A 17,417-nucleotide genomic window follows, 5' to 3' on the forward strand; every position below is an offset into this window, starting at 1 on the left:
ATTGGAGCATCCCTAATTTCCACATTTTTAACAGTACAAACATCTGTATAATACAGCTTGTCTCCCATTGTATTTATTCATTTTTGTTTTTTAATTTAAAAAATCATATTTATAAGAAATAATATATAATAATGAATATAATTTAGCTCTATATATTCTAGTATCTTTTTCAAATTTGTCAGATTATTTTTTTATATATTTCTATTCATAATACTGTATATCCGTATAATACACTTAACATAATTCACTGTATCACTGTATTATAATGATGTATTTTTTTTATTTCTTAATAATGTATTAATTATTGTAATTACTGTTATCTTTTAACGGGGTTTTTGCTTATTATTTAAATTATTATTTAAGTACAGAATTATTGATCATTCTTAATGATTTCTTAGAAAACATTCAAAATATAGCCATACAATACACTTTTCTCAAATTGTATTTCATTTTTTAACTGAACAAAATGGTACTATATTTTAGCCCCTCTTTTTAATAATTTTGTAGCATTTTCCATTCATTTTTTAAAAGTTTATTTTTATTAATAATATCCAGGATCAGTGTAATTGACTTATCATTCATTATAAATTCCATATATTTTTTTTAATTAATTACTAAAATCATTTTATATCCTTTTTACTTCAGTGACATAATTATTATTTATATGATATTAATTAATAAAAAGAATTAGCCTTATATACTGTATATAAAAGACCCGTATAATTTTGTTACTAATATTTTATCAGACGTTTGTTATTTAAGTCAATAATTAATTAGCATTTTGAATAATGAATTCTTTGCAAAAAAAAGAATAAAATAAAATAATAATGTGGGAAGGACAAAATTATTTTGAATTAAAAATATCTATTGATATTACTTTATGCAGACGCTTTTTTGGCACTGAATGGAGGAACATCTGCAGGAAATTCCTTGTATTTGTTTAGTTCGGTAATGTGTGACGGACAGTTAATATTTAACACTGCAGTGCGGCTGCCTGCTTCATTTGTACTCAACTCAAAAGTATTATTGGCACGTTCATTCTGCCCTCTAGCGGCCACATGTTGTTATGAACACCATTACGCTTTTTCCCCATTCATTTTACATTTTATTTGACAATTGAAAAAAAAAATACTTACAGTATTACAGTACGTTAATATAGAATAAGGAATTCAGTGTGAAGCAGGCGTACATCAATTCAACGATACAAAGATGAAGGAAGCTATCATATGAATATAAACTCTCATGTGCAAACATTCCAGTTTCACGTGGAGGTGACGTGCAACACCTCAGGACGTTTTGTTGACACCTGCACAGACAAAAAAAAAAACAATATTACCTTTTCATATCATGCTAACCATTAGATGTCAAAATACCTGTATGTGCGGATCGATGTTTTCTAGGTGTGGCCTAAAAGTTTCATCTCTGTAAGTGCCCTCCATTCCTAAATTCAAGAAGGAACATGATTGGAATTATTGTTGAAAATTAAAGTGACAAACATTTCTAGAGAATTGTTAAGACAAACTGCACACAAATGGCAGGCAATCTCCAGATACCATGCAAGCATGCCCCCTAGTGGCAACGGGAAACAAAAATCTAAACTCATACTAACACCAGGTGTCCAAAGTGCAGCCCTAATTGGCCCTGATATGCTGCTTATTTATCACGGTCCATTTCATAGGACGATACCATCTTTTACCTTGATAATGTTGGACTGGGAATGCAGCCAATGTTTATCTGCATTTTACGATGTCTAATTACACTTCACTTTTCATTTTCACTTTCCTTTTCTTTGAGGCAATGCAATTAGAAGAGTCTGCCTCACGTTTGAGAGAATGAAGGGAAAAAAGTTCACAAAAAAAACAGAAAATTATGTAATTTTCATACAGTATTAATCATTAATGGGAGTGCGTACGTAGCCATGAAAGGTCTGAACACGAATAATGGTTTTTTTGTTGTTGTCATTTTACAAAATGGATGTCCCCCAGTTAGATTTTTCAGTATGCAGGCCTCGGTGGAAAAAGTTTGGACACTCCTGTAGTATCAGAGTAAAGTTGTAATTTCACAAAAATAAAGTGCCATTATTTTTGGGAGGGGGAACAAGTCTTAATTGTACAAGAATAAATGTCCATAATTTTCGGAGAAAAAAAGAGGTTAAAGATGTAGTATTAAAAGAAAAGTCTTCATGTCACAATGAATGAGTTGTGTTTTTATTCGGGAACATTTCCTAATTTTTTTTATTTTCGTGGGGTGTGTAAAAAACTCGTAATTTTATGAGAATAAAGACAGATTTTTTTTTTTAAAGAGAGAATCATCTTAATTTCACAAGAATTACGTTTTATTGGGAGGGGGGGAGGATTGCCACATTTCATAAAGATAAAGTTGTAATTTTTGAGAGAAAAAAACTCCTATAAGAATAAAATTGTATTTTTGTGTCTGTAAAAGCTGTAATGTCTGGACAAAAAGAATAGTAATAGTCATATGGGGATAATGTCGTAATGTAACGTGACTAAAGTGGTATTTTTTTAAGAGAAGGAAAAATCCAAATCTTATGAGACGAAAGCCATATTTAAAGTCAAGGTCATGTTTTTTTTTTAGAATTTTTTTTTAAACTTATGACTAAAATTATAATATTATCAGAATAAATTAAAGATTTTTCTAAAAAAAAAATCAATTTCAAGACTTTAAAGAAAGTTTATTGTTGAAAGTCTTGATTTTTTTTTTCTTTGTTTTTTTTTTTTATAGTTGTAATCTTGTGGGACCAAAAAAATCTTTCCAATTCATAATTTTACGTCGATAGATTTTCCTGAAGAAAAGTTGTACATTTTTAAGAATAAACTTTCATATTAAAAAAAAAAAGTTGTAACATTATGGGACTAAAATTGCTTGAGAATTTTGTTTATTTAAAAAAAAAAGTTAGAATCTTATGTGGCTAAAATCATAATCTTGTATGAATAAAGTCAGATTTTCCCGAGTAAAAGTTATATTCTTTCAAGAATAAACTTTTATCTTTCAAGATAAAAGTTATAATCTCATAGGAATAAATTCTTAATTTAAAGATTTAGAAAAACGAGTCTTCGAGAATTAGGGCTGGCAAATGATAACATCTTTTAAAATCAAATTAATCCCAGTTTTCTAATTAATTAATCATGATTAATCACCATTTGCAACTACAGTATGTTTGAAATATGCCCATTTTTACTGCATTTTCTACACAAAAAGGTCAACAAACAAAAAGATGACAGCACACAATTATATATATATTTATATACTATATATATATATTTGTATGTATCAACAGCTCCAAATGAACTGAAGAGTTAACTCAAGCTAAAAGATAGCACACACATCTGAAAATCTATTTGCGGAACACTACTCTCTTTGATAGGCCGCACGGTGGATGAGTGGTTAGCATGTTGGCCACACAGTCAGGAGATCAGGAAGACCTGGGTTTGAATCTCCGTTGGGCATCTCTGTGTGGAGTTTGCATGTTCTCCCCGTGCGTGTGTGGGTTTCCTCCCACATTCCAAAAAACATGCATTTTAGGTTAATTGGCGACTAAATTGTCCATAGGTATGAATGTGACTTTGTCTATATGTGCCCTGCGAGTGGCCGGCGACCAGTCCAGGGTGTACCCCGCCTCCCGCCCAAAGTCAGCTGGAATAGGCTCCTCCAGCATGCCCGCGATCCTAATTAGGATAAGCGGCATAGAAAACAGATGGATGGATAGTCTCTTTAATAGTAGCACAACATTTGAATCACACTTTAACCGTGTTATTTATTACAAGCCATGAAGAATTACATTCTACGACACCGAGTAATTTAAGTTGAAGTCGCATGTTTTGAGTGTAGATGTATTTTCTGAGATTTCCCAGCATACTTAAATGCATCAAATTGTACTTCCGCAGTAAGATTAGTGATTGATAAGAATATCCACTTATTGCTTTTCTTTGTATTTCTGTTTATCTTTGGAATGGTCCACCAGGTATTTTTTATATTGCCAAAGTCTTGTAAGATGTGGAGTACCTGTGTCTGTGAAGTCAAAGTAATCTTCTTCAAAATCTAAGAATCCGGGTAAATGACTTTTATTCCTGAAAACACAATTTGATCTTTGTCAGGCAAAAAGGACAAATGTATTTATCACTTTATTGATTTCTTTATATCTGCAGAGTGAAAGCAATTTTTTGGACTAACTCACCAGGAACCAGAATGTCTCTTTTTGACCAGGAAGACAACAAGAAGGACAATCAGGACAAGCAGCAGGGCTCCTGCAAGCGACCCAAACAAAGCTCCATAGAAGCCAGGACCCCAACGGACGAGCTGGCATTGCTGACCGTAGTACTGCCTGATGTTTGACCCATAGCACCTGTGAGACCAAAATACACTTACAAGCAAGCACCGGCCAATTGACTGTGGCATGGTGTTGATAAGAGTGGAGGCCGTTATGTGAGGTGAGGCAATTGTTAAAGTTCGCAAAAAAGCAGGCGAATATTTGTGTCTAATCGAGCGGAGGCCACTACTTGAGGTGAGGCGTTTATATGTTGACGTGGACAAAGCCTTTTTGTTTGAGGCGCGGCATCTGTCAGAGTGGAGACAAGTATCTGAGGTGACACCTTTTATATTTTAAGTGGATGATATCTATTTGATCGCAGGCCACTATCCAGGATTGGCATTTGTGGATGACACATTGGCATTTAATCATATATTAATTACAGTGAAGACTATTATATGAAGTGAGGCATTTATTCAAGTGGACACCTGGTAATTAATTGTGTCTTGGCAATTAGTAGAGCCGAGGCCACTCTCTGAGATTGACGCTGAAGTGGATGACGACACACCAAGCATTTAACTGTGGCATGGCATCTATTAGAGGGGAGACCACTGTCTGAGGTTTATTTGAAAAAGGAGATGACAGCTGTCGACGGATTGTGTCCAGTGAGTGTATCAGGTACTACCTGCAAACAGCTCCTCTGTGAATATCATTAAGACATTCCCCGTGTGAACTGCAGTAGTCAGGTGACGTCTTGCACGGTCCAACACACTGCCACTGACCTTCAACCACCTCAGCGGAGTAATTAGAAAACGCTGAGCAGCTAACAAAAGGCTGCATGTCCGTGATGTCTGGTGGACAAATGCAATATGTAGGTTATATTAAAGAAGCCTAAATAAAGAGTGTAACACTTAAGTAGACTTACTGTTGATCTCAGGTGGCCCGGAGACGACCTCCTTCAGCTGCACACTTGTGTTACCAAAGGCCTGAGATATCTGACTGATGTTGTCATTCAGGATTTGGGTCAAGGTGCCATTTAGGTGAATGTTGAGCCACTGTATTTGGGTCTGGTTGTTCTTATAGGAGTACTCAGCTTGGCTTGTGGCGGCCACACCACGCGGTCTGCAGCAGAGGGGCGAGAAATGGAGGCGCATAGACTTGAAACAGAAAGCAACCCGCAGGAGAAAGCCTCCGACAATGCCATGACTTACACTCCGGGGTCGGCTTTGTTCAACAGAGATTTCATCTAGATGAATGACACGACAGATGAGACCTTTGCATTATTATTACCGAAACTCCATTCATAGGATTGATACCTTCTTTATTAACGTGTTGACCAACTGGAGTTTGATGCTCTGATCGAGCCCTCTCACTCGCCTTGCTGCAATAATACCTCCTGGTCTGTAGCAGACAAAGACAAGGCCAATGAAAACGCCTTAAATTGAATTCACTTGCATGATTTCATGAGTAAACTTACGATAACTTGACCACTTCTACTTTTTCAAAAGCTTGGGGGTCGGCTTCTTTGCATAGGGCTTCAAGCTGAAAGAAATGGTGTTGAAGGATGTTACTAAGGTACAGATCATCCATCCATCCGTTTTCTATGCCGCTGCGGGAGCCTATCCCAGTTGACTTTGGGCGAGAGGCCGGGCCGGGGCCGGTACCGGTCCGTGGGCGGGGCCAAACTGGGCCGAGGAAACCTTTCAGGTGCAACGATAAAAAAATATACACACAAACAAATATACATTGCAAATAACTAAATAATTTGCATCATCATTTGCATAACTAAGACAAATAAATCTAATGCATTAGATTATACATAGCACTTTTCAAAGCACACAAAGCGCTTCATAATGAAGTGAACCCGTTATTCAGTCACACATTGGTGGTGGTTATCTACTGTACATGGGGCAGACGGATGGAAAATTGGCGCCTATGGCCTCTCTGACCACCATCAAACATTCATTCACATTCACACACTAGTGTGGGCAGCACTGGAGGCAAGAGCGTGTGAAGTGTCTTGCCCAGGGACACAACAACAATAATAATGAGGGAGCGAGAATCGTACAGCCAAACTTCCAGTTTCTGGATGATTATATCTACCTCCTGAGCCACTGCCGCCCCCCAAAAATGCTGTCATAATTTAAGAATTTCATACAAAAGTATGCATAAGTAATACAATAAAGTTTAATTTATTATAATTTTAAAATAATGTGTGTGTTCTTGACCTCACTTTCTCAGCATTAGAATATGAAGACAAATAAATGTGTACTGTACCTCCTTTATTAATTTGTTGATGAAATCTAATGATTCTGGTGATGACAAGTCATGATAAGCATCCAGAAAGGTGATCTTGATGTCCAAAGTAATATTTGCTTTTCGAGTGGGTATGGCACCACTATCTGTATAGAGAAACAAATACTGTATTAAAACCAATTGAAAAATGACATCAATTTACATTTTCCATTATTGGACCTTAAGGAAGTTCCAGGGCATTTTTGACATTTTTTGGGGGTCTACTACTTGACTTTTTTTCCATAACCCTCAGGATATTTTGAGAAGTTTCAAACGACTGTCTTACTGCGTCTAAACTCAGCAGCAACGGTGCGCTGCGAGAGGTCTGGCTAATGCAAATGAACAACCGGACCGTGTTCAAAGAAAGATGGATTTTTTGCCTTTGCCATCAAGAGATCATGACAGTGTGAATACCTGACATACAATGACACTGAATCCACAGTTTTGCCAAGATTTGGGCAGCCTATTTCATTCGCTTGTTTGCAATAAATTGTTTACTGAAAAAAAATTCTCACTGTCATTTCTTCTTTTTGCATTTTGAAGCTCTACTGAGAACCTCCTTAGGATCCAACAGTGCAAAATATAGATTCTTCCAATTTTTCAACTTATCTTAAAATTTTGATCAGTGTATTAAGTGTATAGGTGTATTAAAATATAACAAAATGCAACAATGGATAAATACTGTATATATATATATATAAAAGATATATAAAAGACAGAAAATATATTTGTTGCAAATATAGGTATAGTTGGTCTTACCAATATCAGGAGATGTGTAGTTTTGTCCATAGGTGCAGGTATCTCCATAGGTATTGTTTGAGCAAAGGCAGTGGCAGCTACCAAGCTCCTCACTGAACATGCACTTCTTGCCTGCAGCACACTGACAGTCCTCTTCTCTGCACTGGGGCTTTGTAGAAGCACTTGTTCTGTCACTTGTTGCCATAGATTGTGTTAAATGTGTCGTGCTGGCTGTTACTGTGGAATGTGTTTGGTCAGCATCTGTGGATGCAGCTGGAGCAAAGGTTTGTGTCTGAACATTAGCTGTGGAAGTAGAGACACTTGGAGAGCTAGGCGGTGATTTTGACTCTGTGGATAATCTTGGACTGGTTGCTGGAACTGTGATGGTGGTTGGCTTATTTGTGAACTGAGTGCTGATGTGAGGGAATGCAGATGAAGTAGGAGTGTTTGCTGAGAAATGAGTTGACAGCGTGTGGAGGTATGCTTCAGAAGGAGATGCACTCACTTGGGTCATGGTAGATGCGGAATGAAATTCTGACGATGGATTTGTTGTGGTAAATGTTGAGGCAGTAATGGAATCCTTTAATGTTGTTTGCCTGAAAGCTGCTGTTGAGGACTGTTGAGTTTCTTTGTTGGTAAATGTTTCTGATGGCGTGTTTGATTCAGTTGATTCTGTGGGAGTATTTGTTGCGAAAGATGTAGTCTGTGGCTCTGAAGAGGAGGATGACGCTATCGTTGATTTTTCTTGGTTAGTTGGTTTTGTTTGAGTTGATAGCGCTGTTGACTCAGCGCTGTACTCATTAGGAGTCGTTCCTCCAAATGTCACTGCTGTTACAGATGTAAACTCTGGTTTTGAAGGTGAAGACATACCTGTTGTTGATGGTTCAGTGCTAGTGAGAGAGGGTTGGGTTGTTTCCAGATTGGTTGGTGTTGTGTCTGTCTTATATTCAGAAGACGTATCTGTGAACCCAGTAGACCTTGGAGGCAAAGTTGATGATACCCCAGTATGTGTGGAAGAACTGAATGTTGTTGTGGAGTGATCATTGTTGGTAGTTTGCACGGTTCGTTTTGTGGTCAATGTTTCTGGTGATGTGTTTGATTCAACTGATTCTGTGGGCATTACGACTGTCACAGATGTAGCCTGTGGCGCTGATGATTCAGTTCTGTACTCATTCGGAGTCGTTCCTCCATATGTCACTGTTTCAGAAGTAAACTGTGGTTTGGAAGGTGAAGACATACCTGTTGTTGACGGTTCAGTGCTGGTGAGAGAGGGTTGGGTTGTTTCCAGATTGGTTGGTGTTGTGTCTGTCTTATATTCAGAAGACGTATCTGTGAACCCAGTAGACTTTGGAGGCAAAGTTGATAATACCTCAGTATGTGTGGAAGAACTGAATGTTTCTGTGGAGTGGTCATTGTTGGTAGTTTGCATGGTTCCTTTTGTGGTGAATGTTTCTGGTGATGTGTTTGATTCAACTGATTCTGTGGGCATTACGATTGTGACAGATGTAGCCTGCGGTGCTGATGATTCAGTTCTGTCCTCATTAGGAGTCGTTCCTCCAAATGTTACTGTTGTTTCAGAAGTAAACTGTGGTTTTGAAGGTGAAGAAATACCTGTTGTTGACGGTTCAGTGCTGGTGAGAGAGGGTTGGGTTGTTTCCAGATTGGTTGGTGTTGTGTCTGTCTTATATTCAGAAGACATATCTGTGAACCCAGTAGACTTTGGAGGCAAAGTTGATGATACCCAAGTATGTGTGGAAGAACTGAATGCTTCTGTGGAGTGGTCATTGTTGGTAGTTTGCATGGTTTCCTTTGTGTTGGACGTTTCTGGTGATGTGCTTGAGTCGGTTGATTCTGTCGGCATGACTGTTGTCATAAATGTAGTCTGTGGTTCTGAAGAGGAGGACATTTCACTTGTTGATGATTCTTGACTTGTTGGTTTAGGTTGATTCGACTTTGTATTCAAACTTGATGACTTTGTGCTATACTCATTAGGTGTTGATCCTCCAAATGTCACTGTTGATTCAGATGTGAAGTGTGGTTTTGAAGTTAAAGACATACCTGTTGTTGATGGTGCACTATCGGTGAGAGAGAGTTGGGTTGTTTTCAGATTGATTGGTGTTGTGTCTGTCCTATATTCAGGAGACGTATCCATGAACACAGTGGTCTTTCCAGGCAAAGTGGATGATACCCCAGTATGTGTGGATGAACTGAATGCTTCTGTGGAGTGGTCATTGTTGGTAGTTTGCATGGTTTCCTTTGTGTTGGACATTTCTGGTGATGTGCTTGAGTCGGTTGATTCTGTCGGCATGACTGTTGTCATAAATGTAGTCTGTGGCTCTGAAGAGGAGGACATTTCACTTGTTGATGATTCTTGACTTGTTGGTTTAGGTTGATTCGACTTTGTATTCAAACTTGATGACTTTGTGCTATACTCATTAGGTGTTGATCCTCCAATTGTCACTGTTGATTCAGATGTAAAATTTGGTTTTGAAGTTAAAGACATACCTGTTGTTGATGGTGCACTATCGGTGAGAGAGAGTTGGGTTGTTTTCAGATTTATTGGTGTTGTGTCTGTCTTATATTCAGGAGACGTATCCATGAACACAGTGGTCTTCCCAGGTAAAGTTGATGGTACCCCAGTATGTGTAGAAGAACTGAATGTTGTTGTGGAGTTTTCATTGTTGGTAGTTTGCACAGTTTCTTTTGTGTTGAATGTTTCTGGTGATGTGTTTGATTCAACTGATTCTGTGGGCATTACGATTGTGACAGATGTAGCCTGCGGCGCTGATGCTTCAGTTCTGTACTCATTAGGAGTCGTTACTCCATATGTCACTGTTTCATAAGTAAACTGTGGTTTTGAAGGTGAAGACATACCTGTTGTTGACGGTTCAGTGCCGGTGAGTGAGGGTTGGGTTGTTTCCAGATTGGTTGGTGTTGTGTCTGTCTTATATTCAGAAGACGTATCCATGAACACAGTGGTCTTTCCAGGCAAAGTGGATGATACCCCAGTATGTGTGGAAGAACTGAATGTTGTTGTGGGGTGATCATTGTTGGTAGTTTGCACGGTTCCTTTTGTGTTGGACGTTTCTGGTGATGTGCTTGAGTCGGTTGATTCTGTCAGCATGACTGTTGTTATAAATGTAGTCTGTGGCTCTGAAGAGGAGGACATTTCACTTGTTGATGATTCTTGACTTGTTGGTTGAGGTTGATTCGACTTTGTATTCAAACTTGATGACTTTGTGCTATACTCATTAGGTGTTGATCCTCCAAGTGCCACTGTTGATTCAGATGTAAAGTGTGGTTTTGAAGTTGAAGTCATACCTGTTGTTGATGGTTCACTGTCGGTGAGAGAGAGTTGGGTTGTTTTCAGATTGATTGGTGTTGTGTCTGTCCTATATTCAGGAGACGTATCCATGAACACAGTGGTCTTTCCAGGCAAAGTGGATGATACCCCAGTATGTGTGGATGAACTGAATGTTGTTGTGGAGTGATCATTGTTGGTAGTTTGCACGGTTTCTTGTGTGGTGAATGTTTCTGGTGATGTGTTTGATTCAACTGATTCTGTGGGCATTACGATTGTGACAGATGTAGCCTGTGGCGCTGATGATTCAGTTCTGTACTCATGAGGAGTCGTTCCTCCAAATGTTACTGTTGTTTCAGAAGTAAACTGTGGTTTTGAAGGTGAAGACATAACTGTTGTTGACGGTTCAGTGCTGGTGAGAGAATGTTGGGTTGTTTCCAGATTGGTTGGTGTTGTGTCTGTCTTATATTTAGAAGACGTATCTGTGAACCCAGTAGACTTGGGAGGCAAAGTTGATGATACCTCAGTATGTGTAGAAGAACTGAATGTTGTTGTGGACTGATCATTGTTGGTAGTTTGCACGGTTTCTTGTGTGGTGAATGTTTCTGGTGATGTGTTTGATTCAACTGATTCTGTGGGCATTACGACTGTCACAGATGTAGCCTGTGGCGCTGATGATTCAGTTATGTACTCATGAGGAGTCGTTCCTCCATATGTCACTGTTTCAGAAGTAAACTGTGGTTTGGAAGGTGAAGACATACCTGTTGTTGACGGTTCAGTGCTGGTGAGAGAGGGTTGGGTTGTTTCCAGATTAGTTGGTGTTGTGTCTGTCTTATATTCAGAAGACGTATTTGTGAACCCAGTAGACTTTGGAGGCAAAGTTGATAATACCTCAGTATGTGTGGAAGAACTGAATGTTTCTGTGGAGTGGTCATTGTTGGTAGTTTGCATGGTTCCTTTTGTGGTGAATGTTTCTGGTGATGTGTTTGATTCAGCTGATTCTGTGGGCATTACGATTGTGACAGATGTAGCCTGCGGCGCTGATGATTCAGTTATGTACTCATGAGGAGTCGTTCCTCCATATGTCACTGTTTCAGAAGTAAACTGTGGTTTGGAAGGTGAAGACATACCTGTTGTTGATGGTTCACTGTCGGTGAGAGAGAGTTGGGTTGTTTTCAGATTGATTGGTGTTGTGTCTGTCCTATATTCAGGAGACGTATCCATGAACACAGTGGTCTTTCCAGGCAAAGTGGATGATACCCCAGTATGTGTGGATGAACTGAATGCTTCTGTGGAGTGGTCATTGTTGGTAGTTTGCATGGTTTCCTTTGTGTTGGACGTTTCTGGTGATGTGCTTGAGTCGGTTGATTCTGTCGGCATGACTGTTGTCATAAATGTAGTCTGTGGCTCTGAAGAGGAGGACATTTCACTTGTTGATGATTCTTGACTTGTTGGTTTAGGTTGATTCGACTTTGTATTCAAACTTGATGACTTTGTGCTATACTCATTAGGTGTTGATCCTCCAATTGTCACTGTTGATTCAGATGTAAAATTTGGTTTTGAAGTTAAAGACATACCTGTTGTTGATGGTGCACTATCGGTGAGAGAGAGTTGGGTTGTTTTCAGATTTATTGGTGTTGTGTCTGTCTTATATTCAGGAGACGTATCCATGAACACAGTGGTCTTCCCAGGTAAAGTTGATGGTACCCCAGTATGTGTAGAAGAACTGAATGTTGTTGTGGAGTTTTCATTGTTGGTAGTTTGCACAGTTTCTTTTGTGTTGAATGTTTCTGGTGATGTGTTTGATTCAACTGATTCTGTGGGCATTACGATTGTGACAGATGTAGCCTGCGGCGCTGATGCTTCAGTTCTGTACTCATTAGGAGTCGTTACTCCATATGTCACTGTTTCAAAAGTAAACTGTGGTTTTGAAGGTGAAGACATACCTGTTGTTGACGGTTCAGTGCAGGTGAGTGAGGGTTGGGTTGTTTCCAGATTGGTTGGTGTTGTGTCTGTCTTATATTCAGAAGACGTATCCATGAACACAGTGGTCTTTCCAGGCAAAGTGGATGATACCCCAGTATGTGTGGAAGAACTGAATGTTGTTGTGGGGTGATCATTGTTGGTAGTTTGCACGGTTCCTTTTGTGTTGGACGTTTCTGGTGATGTGCTTGAGTCGGTTGATTCTGTCAGCATGACTGTTGTTATAAATGTAGTCTGTGGCTCTGAAGAGGAGGACATTTCACTTGTTGATGATTCTTGACTTGTTGGTTGAGGTTGATTCGACTTTGTATTCAAACTTGATGACTTTGTGCTATACTCATTAGGTGTTGATCCTCCAAGTGCCACTGTTGATTCAGATGTAAAGTGTGGTTTTGAAGTTGAAGTCATACCTGTTGTTGATGGTTCACTGTCGGTGAGAGAGAGTTGGGTTGTTTTCAGATTGATTGGTGTTGTGTCTGTCCTATATTCAGGAGACGTATCCATGAACACAGTGGTCTTTCCAGGCAAAGTGGATGATACCCCAGTATGTGTGGATGAACTGAATGTTGTTGTGGAGTGATCATTGTTGGTAGTTTGCACGGTTTCTTGTGTGGTGAATGTTTCTGGTGATGTGTTTGATTCAACTGATTCTGTGGGCATTACGATTGTGACAGATGTAGCCTGTGGCGCTGATGATTCAGTTCTGTACTCATGAGGAGTCGTTCCTCCAAATGTTACTGTTGTTTCAGAAGTAAACTGTGGTTTTGAAGGTGAAGACATAACTGTTGTTGACGGTTCAGTGCTGGTGAGAGAATGTTGGGTTGTTTCCAGATTGGTTGGTGTTGTGTCTGTCTTATATTTAGAAGACGTATCTGTGAACCCAGTAGACTTGGGAGGCAAAGTTGATGATACCTCAGTATGTGTAGAAGAACTGAATGTTGTTGTGGACTGATCATTGTTGGTAGTTTGCACGGTTTCTTGTGTGGTGAATGTTTCTGGTGATGTGTTTGATTCAACTGATTCTGTGGGCATTACGACTGTCACAGATGTAGCCTGTGGCGCTGATGATTCAGTTATGTACTCATGAGGAGTCGTTCCTCCATATGTCACTGTTTCAGAAGTAAACTGTGGTTTGGAAGGTGAAGACATACCTGTTGTTGACGGTTCAGTGCTGGTGAGAGAGGGTTGGGTTGTTTCCAGATTAGTTGGTGTTGTGTCTGTCTTATATTCAGAAGACGTATCTGTGAACCCAGTAGACTTTGGAGGCAAAGTTGATAATACCTCAGTATGTGTGGAAGAACTGAATGTTTCTGTGGAGTGGTCATTGTTGGTAGTTTGCACGGTTCCTTTTGTGGTGAATGTTTCTGGTGATGTGTTTGATTCAACTGATTCTGTGGGCATTACGACTGTCACAGATGTAGCCTGTGGCGCTGATGATTCAGTTTTGTACTCATTAGGAGTCGTTCCTCCAAATGTCACTGTTGTTTCAGAAGTAAACTGTGGTTTTGAAGGTGAAGACATACCTGTTGTTGACGGTTCAGTGCTGGTGAGAGAGGGTTGGGTTGTTTCCAGATTGGTTGGTGTTGCGTCTGTCTTATCTTCAGAAGACGTATCTGTGAACCCAGTAGACTTTGGAGGCAAAGTTGATGATACCCCAGTGTGTGTGGAAGAACTGAATGCTTCTGTGGAGTGGTCATTGTTGGTAGTTTGCATGGTTTCCTTTGTGTTGGACGTTTCTGGTGATGTGCTTGAGTCGGTTGATTCTGTCGGCATGACTGTTGTCATAAATGTAGTCTGTGGCTCTGAAGAGGAGGACATTTCACTTGTTGATGGTTCTTGACTGGTTGGTTTAGGTTGATTCGACTTTGTATTCAAACTTGATGACTTAGTGCTATACTCATTAGGTGTTGATCCTCCAAGTGTCACTGTTAATTCAGATGTAAAGTGTGGTTTTGAAGTTAAAAACATACCTGTTGTTGATGGTGCACTATCGGTGAGAGAGAGTTGGGTTGTTTTCAGATTCATTGGTGTTGTGTCTGTCTTATATTCAGGAGACGTATCCATGAACACAGTGGTCTTTCCAGGCAAAGTTGATGGTACCCCAGTATGTGTCGAAGAACTGAATGTTGTTGTGGAGTGATCATTGTTGGTAGTGTGCACGGTTCCTTTTGTGGTGAATGTTTCTGGTGATGTGTTTGATTCAACTGATTCTGTGGGCATTACGACTGTCACAGATGTAGCCTGTGGTGCTGATGATTCAGTTTTGTACTCATTAGGAGTCGTTCCTCCAAATGTCACTGTTGTTTCAGAAGTAAACTGTGGTTTTGAAGGTGAAGACATAACTGTTGTTGACGGTTCAGTGCTGGTGAGAGAGGGTTGGGTTGTTTCCAGATTGGTTGGTGTTGTGTCTGTCTTATATTCAGAAGATGTATCTGTGAACCCAATAGACTTGGGAGGCAAAGTTGATGATACCTCAGTATGTGTAGAAGAACTGAATGTTGTTGTGGACTGATCATTGTTGGTAGTTTGCACGGTTCCTTTTGTGGTGAATGTTTCTGGTGATGTGTTTGATTCAACTGATTCTGTGGGCATTACGACTGTCACAGATGTAGCCTGTGGCGCTGATGATTCAGTTTTGTACTCATTAGGAGTCGTTCCTCCAAATGTCACTGTTGTTTCAGAAGTAAACTGTGGTTTTGAAGGTGAAGACATACCTGTTGTTGACGGTTCAGTGCTGGTGAGAGAGGGTTGGGTTGTTTCCAGATTGGTTGGTGTTGCGTCTGTCTTATCTTCAGAAGACGTATCTGTGAACCCAGTAGACTTTGGAGGCAAAGTTGATGATACCCCAGTATGTGTGGAAGAACTGAATGCTTCTGTGGAGTGGTCATTGTTGGTAGTTTGCATGGTTTCCTTTGTGTTGGACGTTTCTGGTGATGTGCTTGAGTCGGTTGATTCTGTCGGCATGACTGTTGTCATAAATGTAGTCTGTGGCTCTGAAGAGGAGGACATTTCACTTGTTGATGATTCTTGACTTGTTGGTTGAGGTTGATTCGACTTTGTATTCAAACTTGATGACTTTGTGCTATACTCATTAGGTGTTGATCCTCCAAATGTCACTGTTGATTCAGATGTAAAGTGTGGTTTTGAAGTTGAAGTCATACCTGTTGTTGATGGTTCACTGTCGGTGAGAGAGAGTTGGGTTGTTTTCAGATTGATTGGTGTTGTGTCTGTCCTATATTCAGGAGACGTATCCATGAACACAGTGGTCTTTCCAGGCAAAGTGGATGATACCCCAGTATGTGTGGATGAACTGAATGTTGTTGTGGAGTGATCATTGTTGGTAGTTTTCACGGTTCCTTTTGTGGTGAATGTTTCTGGTGATGTGCTTGATTCAACTGATTCTGTGGGCATTACGATTGTGACAGATGTAGCCTGTGGCGCTGATGATTCAGTTCTGTACTCATGAGGAGTCGTTCCTCCAAATGTTACTGTTGTTTCAGAAGTAAACTGTGGTTTTGAAGGTGAAGACATAACTGTTGTTGACGGTTCAGTGCTGATGAGAGAGGGTTGGGTTGTTTCCAGATTAGTTGGTGTTGTGTCTGTCTTATATTCAGAAGACGTATCTGTGAACCCAGTAGACTTTTGAGGCAAAGTTGATAATACCTCAGTATGTGTGGAAGAACTGAATGTTTCTGTGGAGTGGTCATTGTTGGTAGTTTGCACGGTTCCTTTTGTGGTGAATGTTTCTGGTGATGTGTTTGATTCAACTGATTCTGTGGGCATTACGATTGTGACAGATGTAGCCTGCGGCGCTGATGATTCAGTTCTGTACTCATTAGGAGTCGTTCCTCCATATGTCACTGTTTCATAAGTAAACTGTGGTTTTGAAGGTGAAGACATACCTGTTGTTGACGGTTCAGTGCTGGTGAGAGAGGGTTGGGTTGTTTCCAGATTGGTTGGTGTTGTGTCTGTCTTATATTCAGAAGACGTATCCATGAACACAGTGGTCTTTCCAGGCAAAGTGGATGATACCCAAGTATGTGTGGAAGAACTGAATGTTTCTGTGGAGTGGTCATTGTTGGTAGTTTGCATGGTTTCCTTTGTGTTGGACGTTTCTGGTGATGTGCTTGAGTCGGTTGATTCTGTTGGCATGAGTGTTGTTGTAATAAATGTAGTCTGTGGCTCTGAAGAGGAAGACATTTCGCTTGTTGATGATTCTTGACTTGTTGGTTGAGGTTGATTCGACTTTGTATTCATACTTGATGACTTTGTGCTATACTCATTAGGTGTTGATCCTCCAAATGTCACTGTTGATTCAGATGTAAAGTGTGGTTTTGAAGTTGAAGACATACCTGTTGTTGATGGTGCACTGTCGGTGAGAGAGAGTTGGGTTGTTTTCATATTGATTGGTGTTGTGTCTGTCCTATATTCAGGAGACGTATCCATGAACACAGTGATCTTTCCAGGCAAAGTGGATGATACCCCAGTATGTGTGGAAGAACTGAATGTTGTTGTGGAGTGATCATTGTTGGTAGTTTGCATGGTTCCTTTTGTGGTGAATGTTTCTGGTGATGTGTTTGATTCAACTGATTCTGTGGGCATTACGATTGTGACAGATGTAGCTTGCGGCGCTGATGATTCAGTTCTGTACTCATTTGGGGTCGTTCCTCCATATGTCACTGTTTCAGAAGTAAACTGTGGTTTTGAAGGTGAAGACGTACCTGTTGTTGACGGTTCAGTGCTGGTGAGAGAGGGTTGGGTTGTTTCCAGATTGGTTGGTGTTGTGTCTGTCTTATCTTCAGAAGACGTATCTGTGAACCCAGTAGACTTTTG

General features: G+C 39.8%; 2 protein-coding genes across 2 annotated transcripts; both read right to left on the reverse strand.

Moving 5' to 3' along the window:
- Positions 1-3,934: 3,934 nt before the first annotated feature.
- On the reverse strand, positions 3,935-7,505 carry LOC129186245 (uncharacterized). The gene is made up of 9 exons (XM_054784315.1): positions 7,322-7,505; positions 6,545-6,669; positions 5,745-5,809; positions 5,584-5,668; positions 5,479-5,513; positions 5,193-5,389; positions 4,953-5,118; positions 4,196-4,363; positions 3,935-4,088 (listed from the first exon to the last, which is right to left on the reverse strand). Exons 1-9 carry the CDS (start codon positions 7,503-7,505, stop codon positions 3,935-3,937), a joined length of 1,179 nt encoding a protein of 392 aa, XP_054640290.1.
- A 29-nt stretch (positions 7,506-7,534) lies between these two features.
- On the reverse strand, positions 7,535-17,130 carry LOC129186246 (mucin-2-like). Its single transcript, XM_054784316.1, has 3 exons — positions 16,937-17,130; positions 8,499-9,637; positions 7,535-7,603 (listed from the first exon to the last, which is right to left on the reverse strand). Exons 1-3 carry the CDS (start codon positions 17,124-17,126, stop codon positions 7,535-7,537), a joined length of 1,398 nt encoding a protein of 465 aa, XP_054640291.1. The 5' UTR covers positions 17,127-17,130.
- Between the last annotated feature and the right edge of the window lie 287 nt (positions 17,131-17,417).

The sequence above is a fragment of the Dunckerocampus dactyliophorus genome, chromosome 8 (genome assembly GCF_027744805.1).
Source record: "Dunckerocampus dactyliophorus isolate RoL2022-P2 chromosome 8, RoL_Ddac_1.1, whole genome shotgun sequence".
In the NCBI taxonomy this organism is placed as follows: Eukaryota; Metazoa; Chordata; class Actinopteri; order Syngnathiformes; family Syngnathidae; genus Dunckerocampus; species Dunckerocampus dactyliophorus.

What these genes read in the sequence shown, in the direction of transcription:
- LOC129186245 (XM_054784315.1), bottom strand. Translation starts at nt 7,505, where the DNA reads ATGGCAACAAGTGACAGAACAAGTGCTTCTACAAAGCCCCAGTGCAGA. An exon ending in TCAACACGTTAATAAAGAAG is followed by an intron (nt 5,514 to 5,583) that starts GTATCAATCCTA and finishes TCATTCATCTAG; the next exon opens with ATGAAATCTCTGTTGAACAA. An exon ending in CGGGCCACCTGAGATCAACA is followed by an intron (nt 5,119 to 5,192) that starts GTAAGTCTACTT and finishes TTTGTCCACCAG; the next exon opens with ACATCACGGACATGCAGCCT.
- LOC129186246 (XM_054784316.1), bottom strand. Translation starts at nt 17,126, where the DNA reads ATGCAAACTACCAACAATGATCACTCCACAACAACATTCAGTTCTTCC. An exon ending in CAGTGCACCATCAACAACAG is followed by an intron (nt 9,638 to 16,936) that starts GTATGTCTTCAA and finishes CCTCCTCTTCAG; the next exon opens with AGCCACAGACTACATTTATG. An exon ending in CACAGTTTACTTCTGAAACA is followed by an intron (nt 7,604 to 8,498) that starts GTGACATATGGA and finishes CTACTTCCACAG; the next exon opens with CTAATGTTCAGACACAAACC.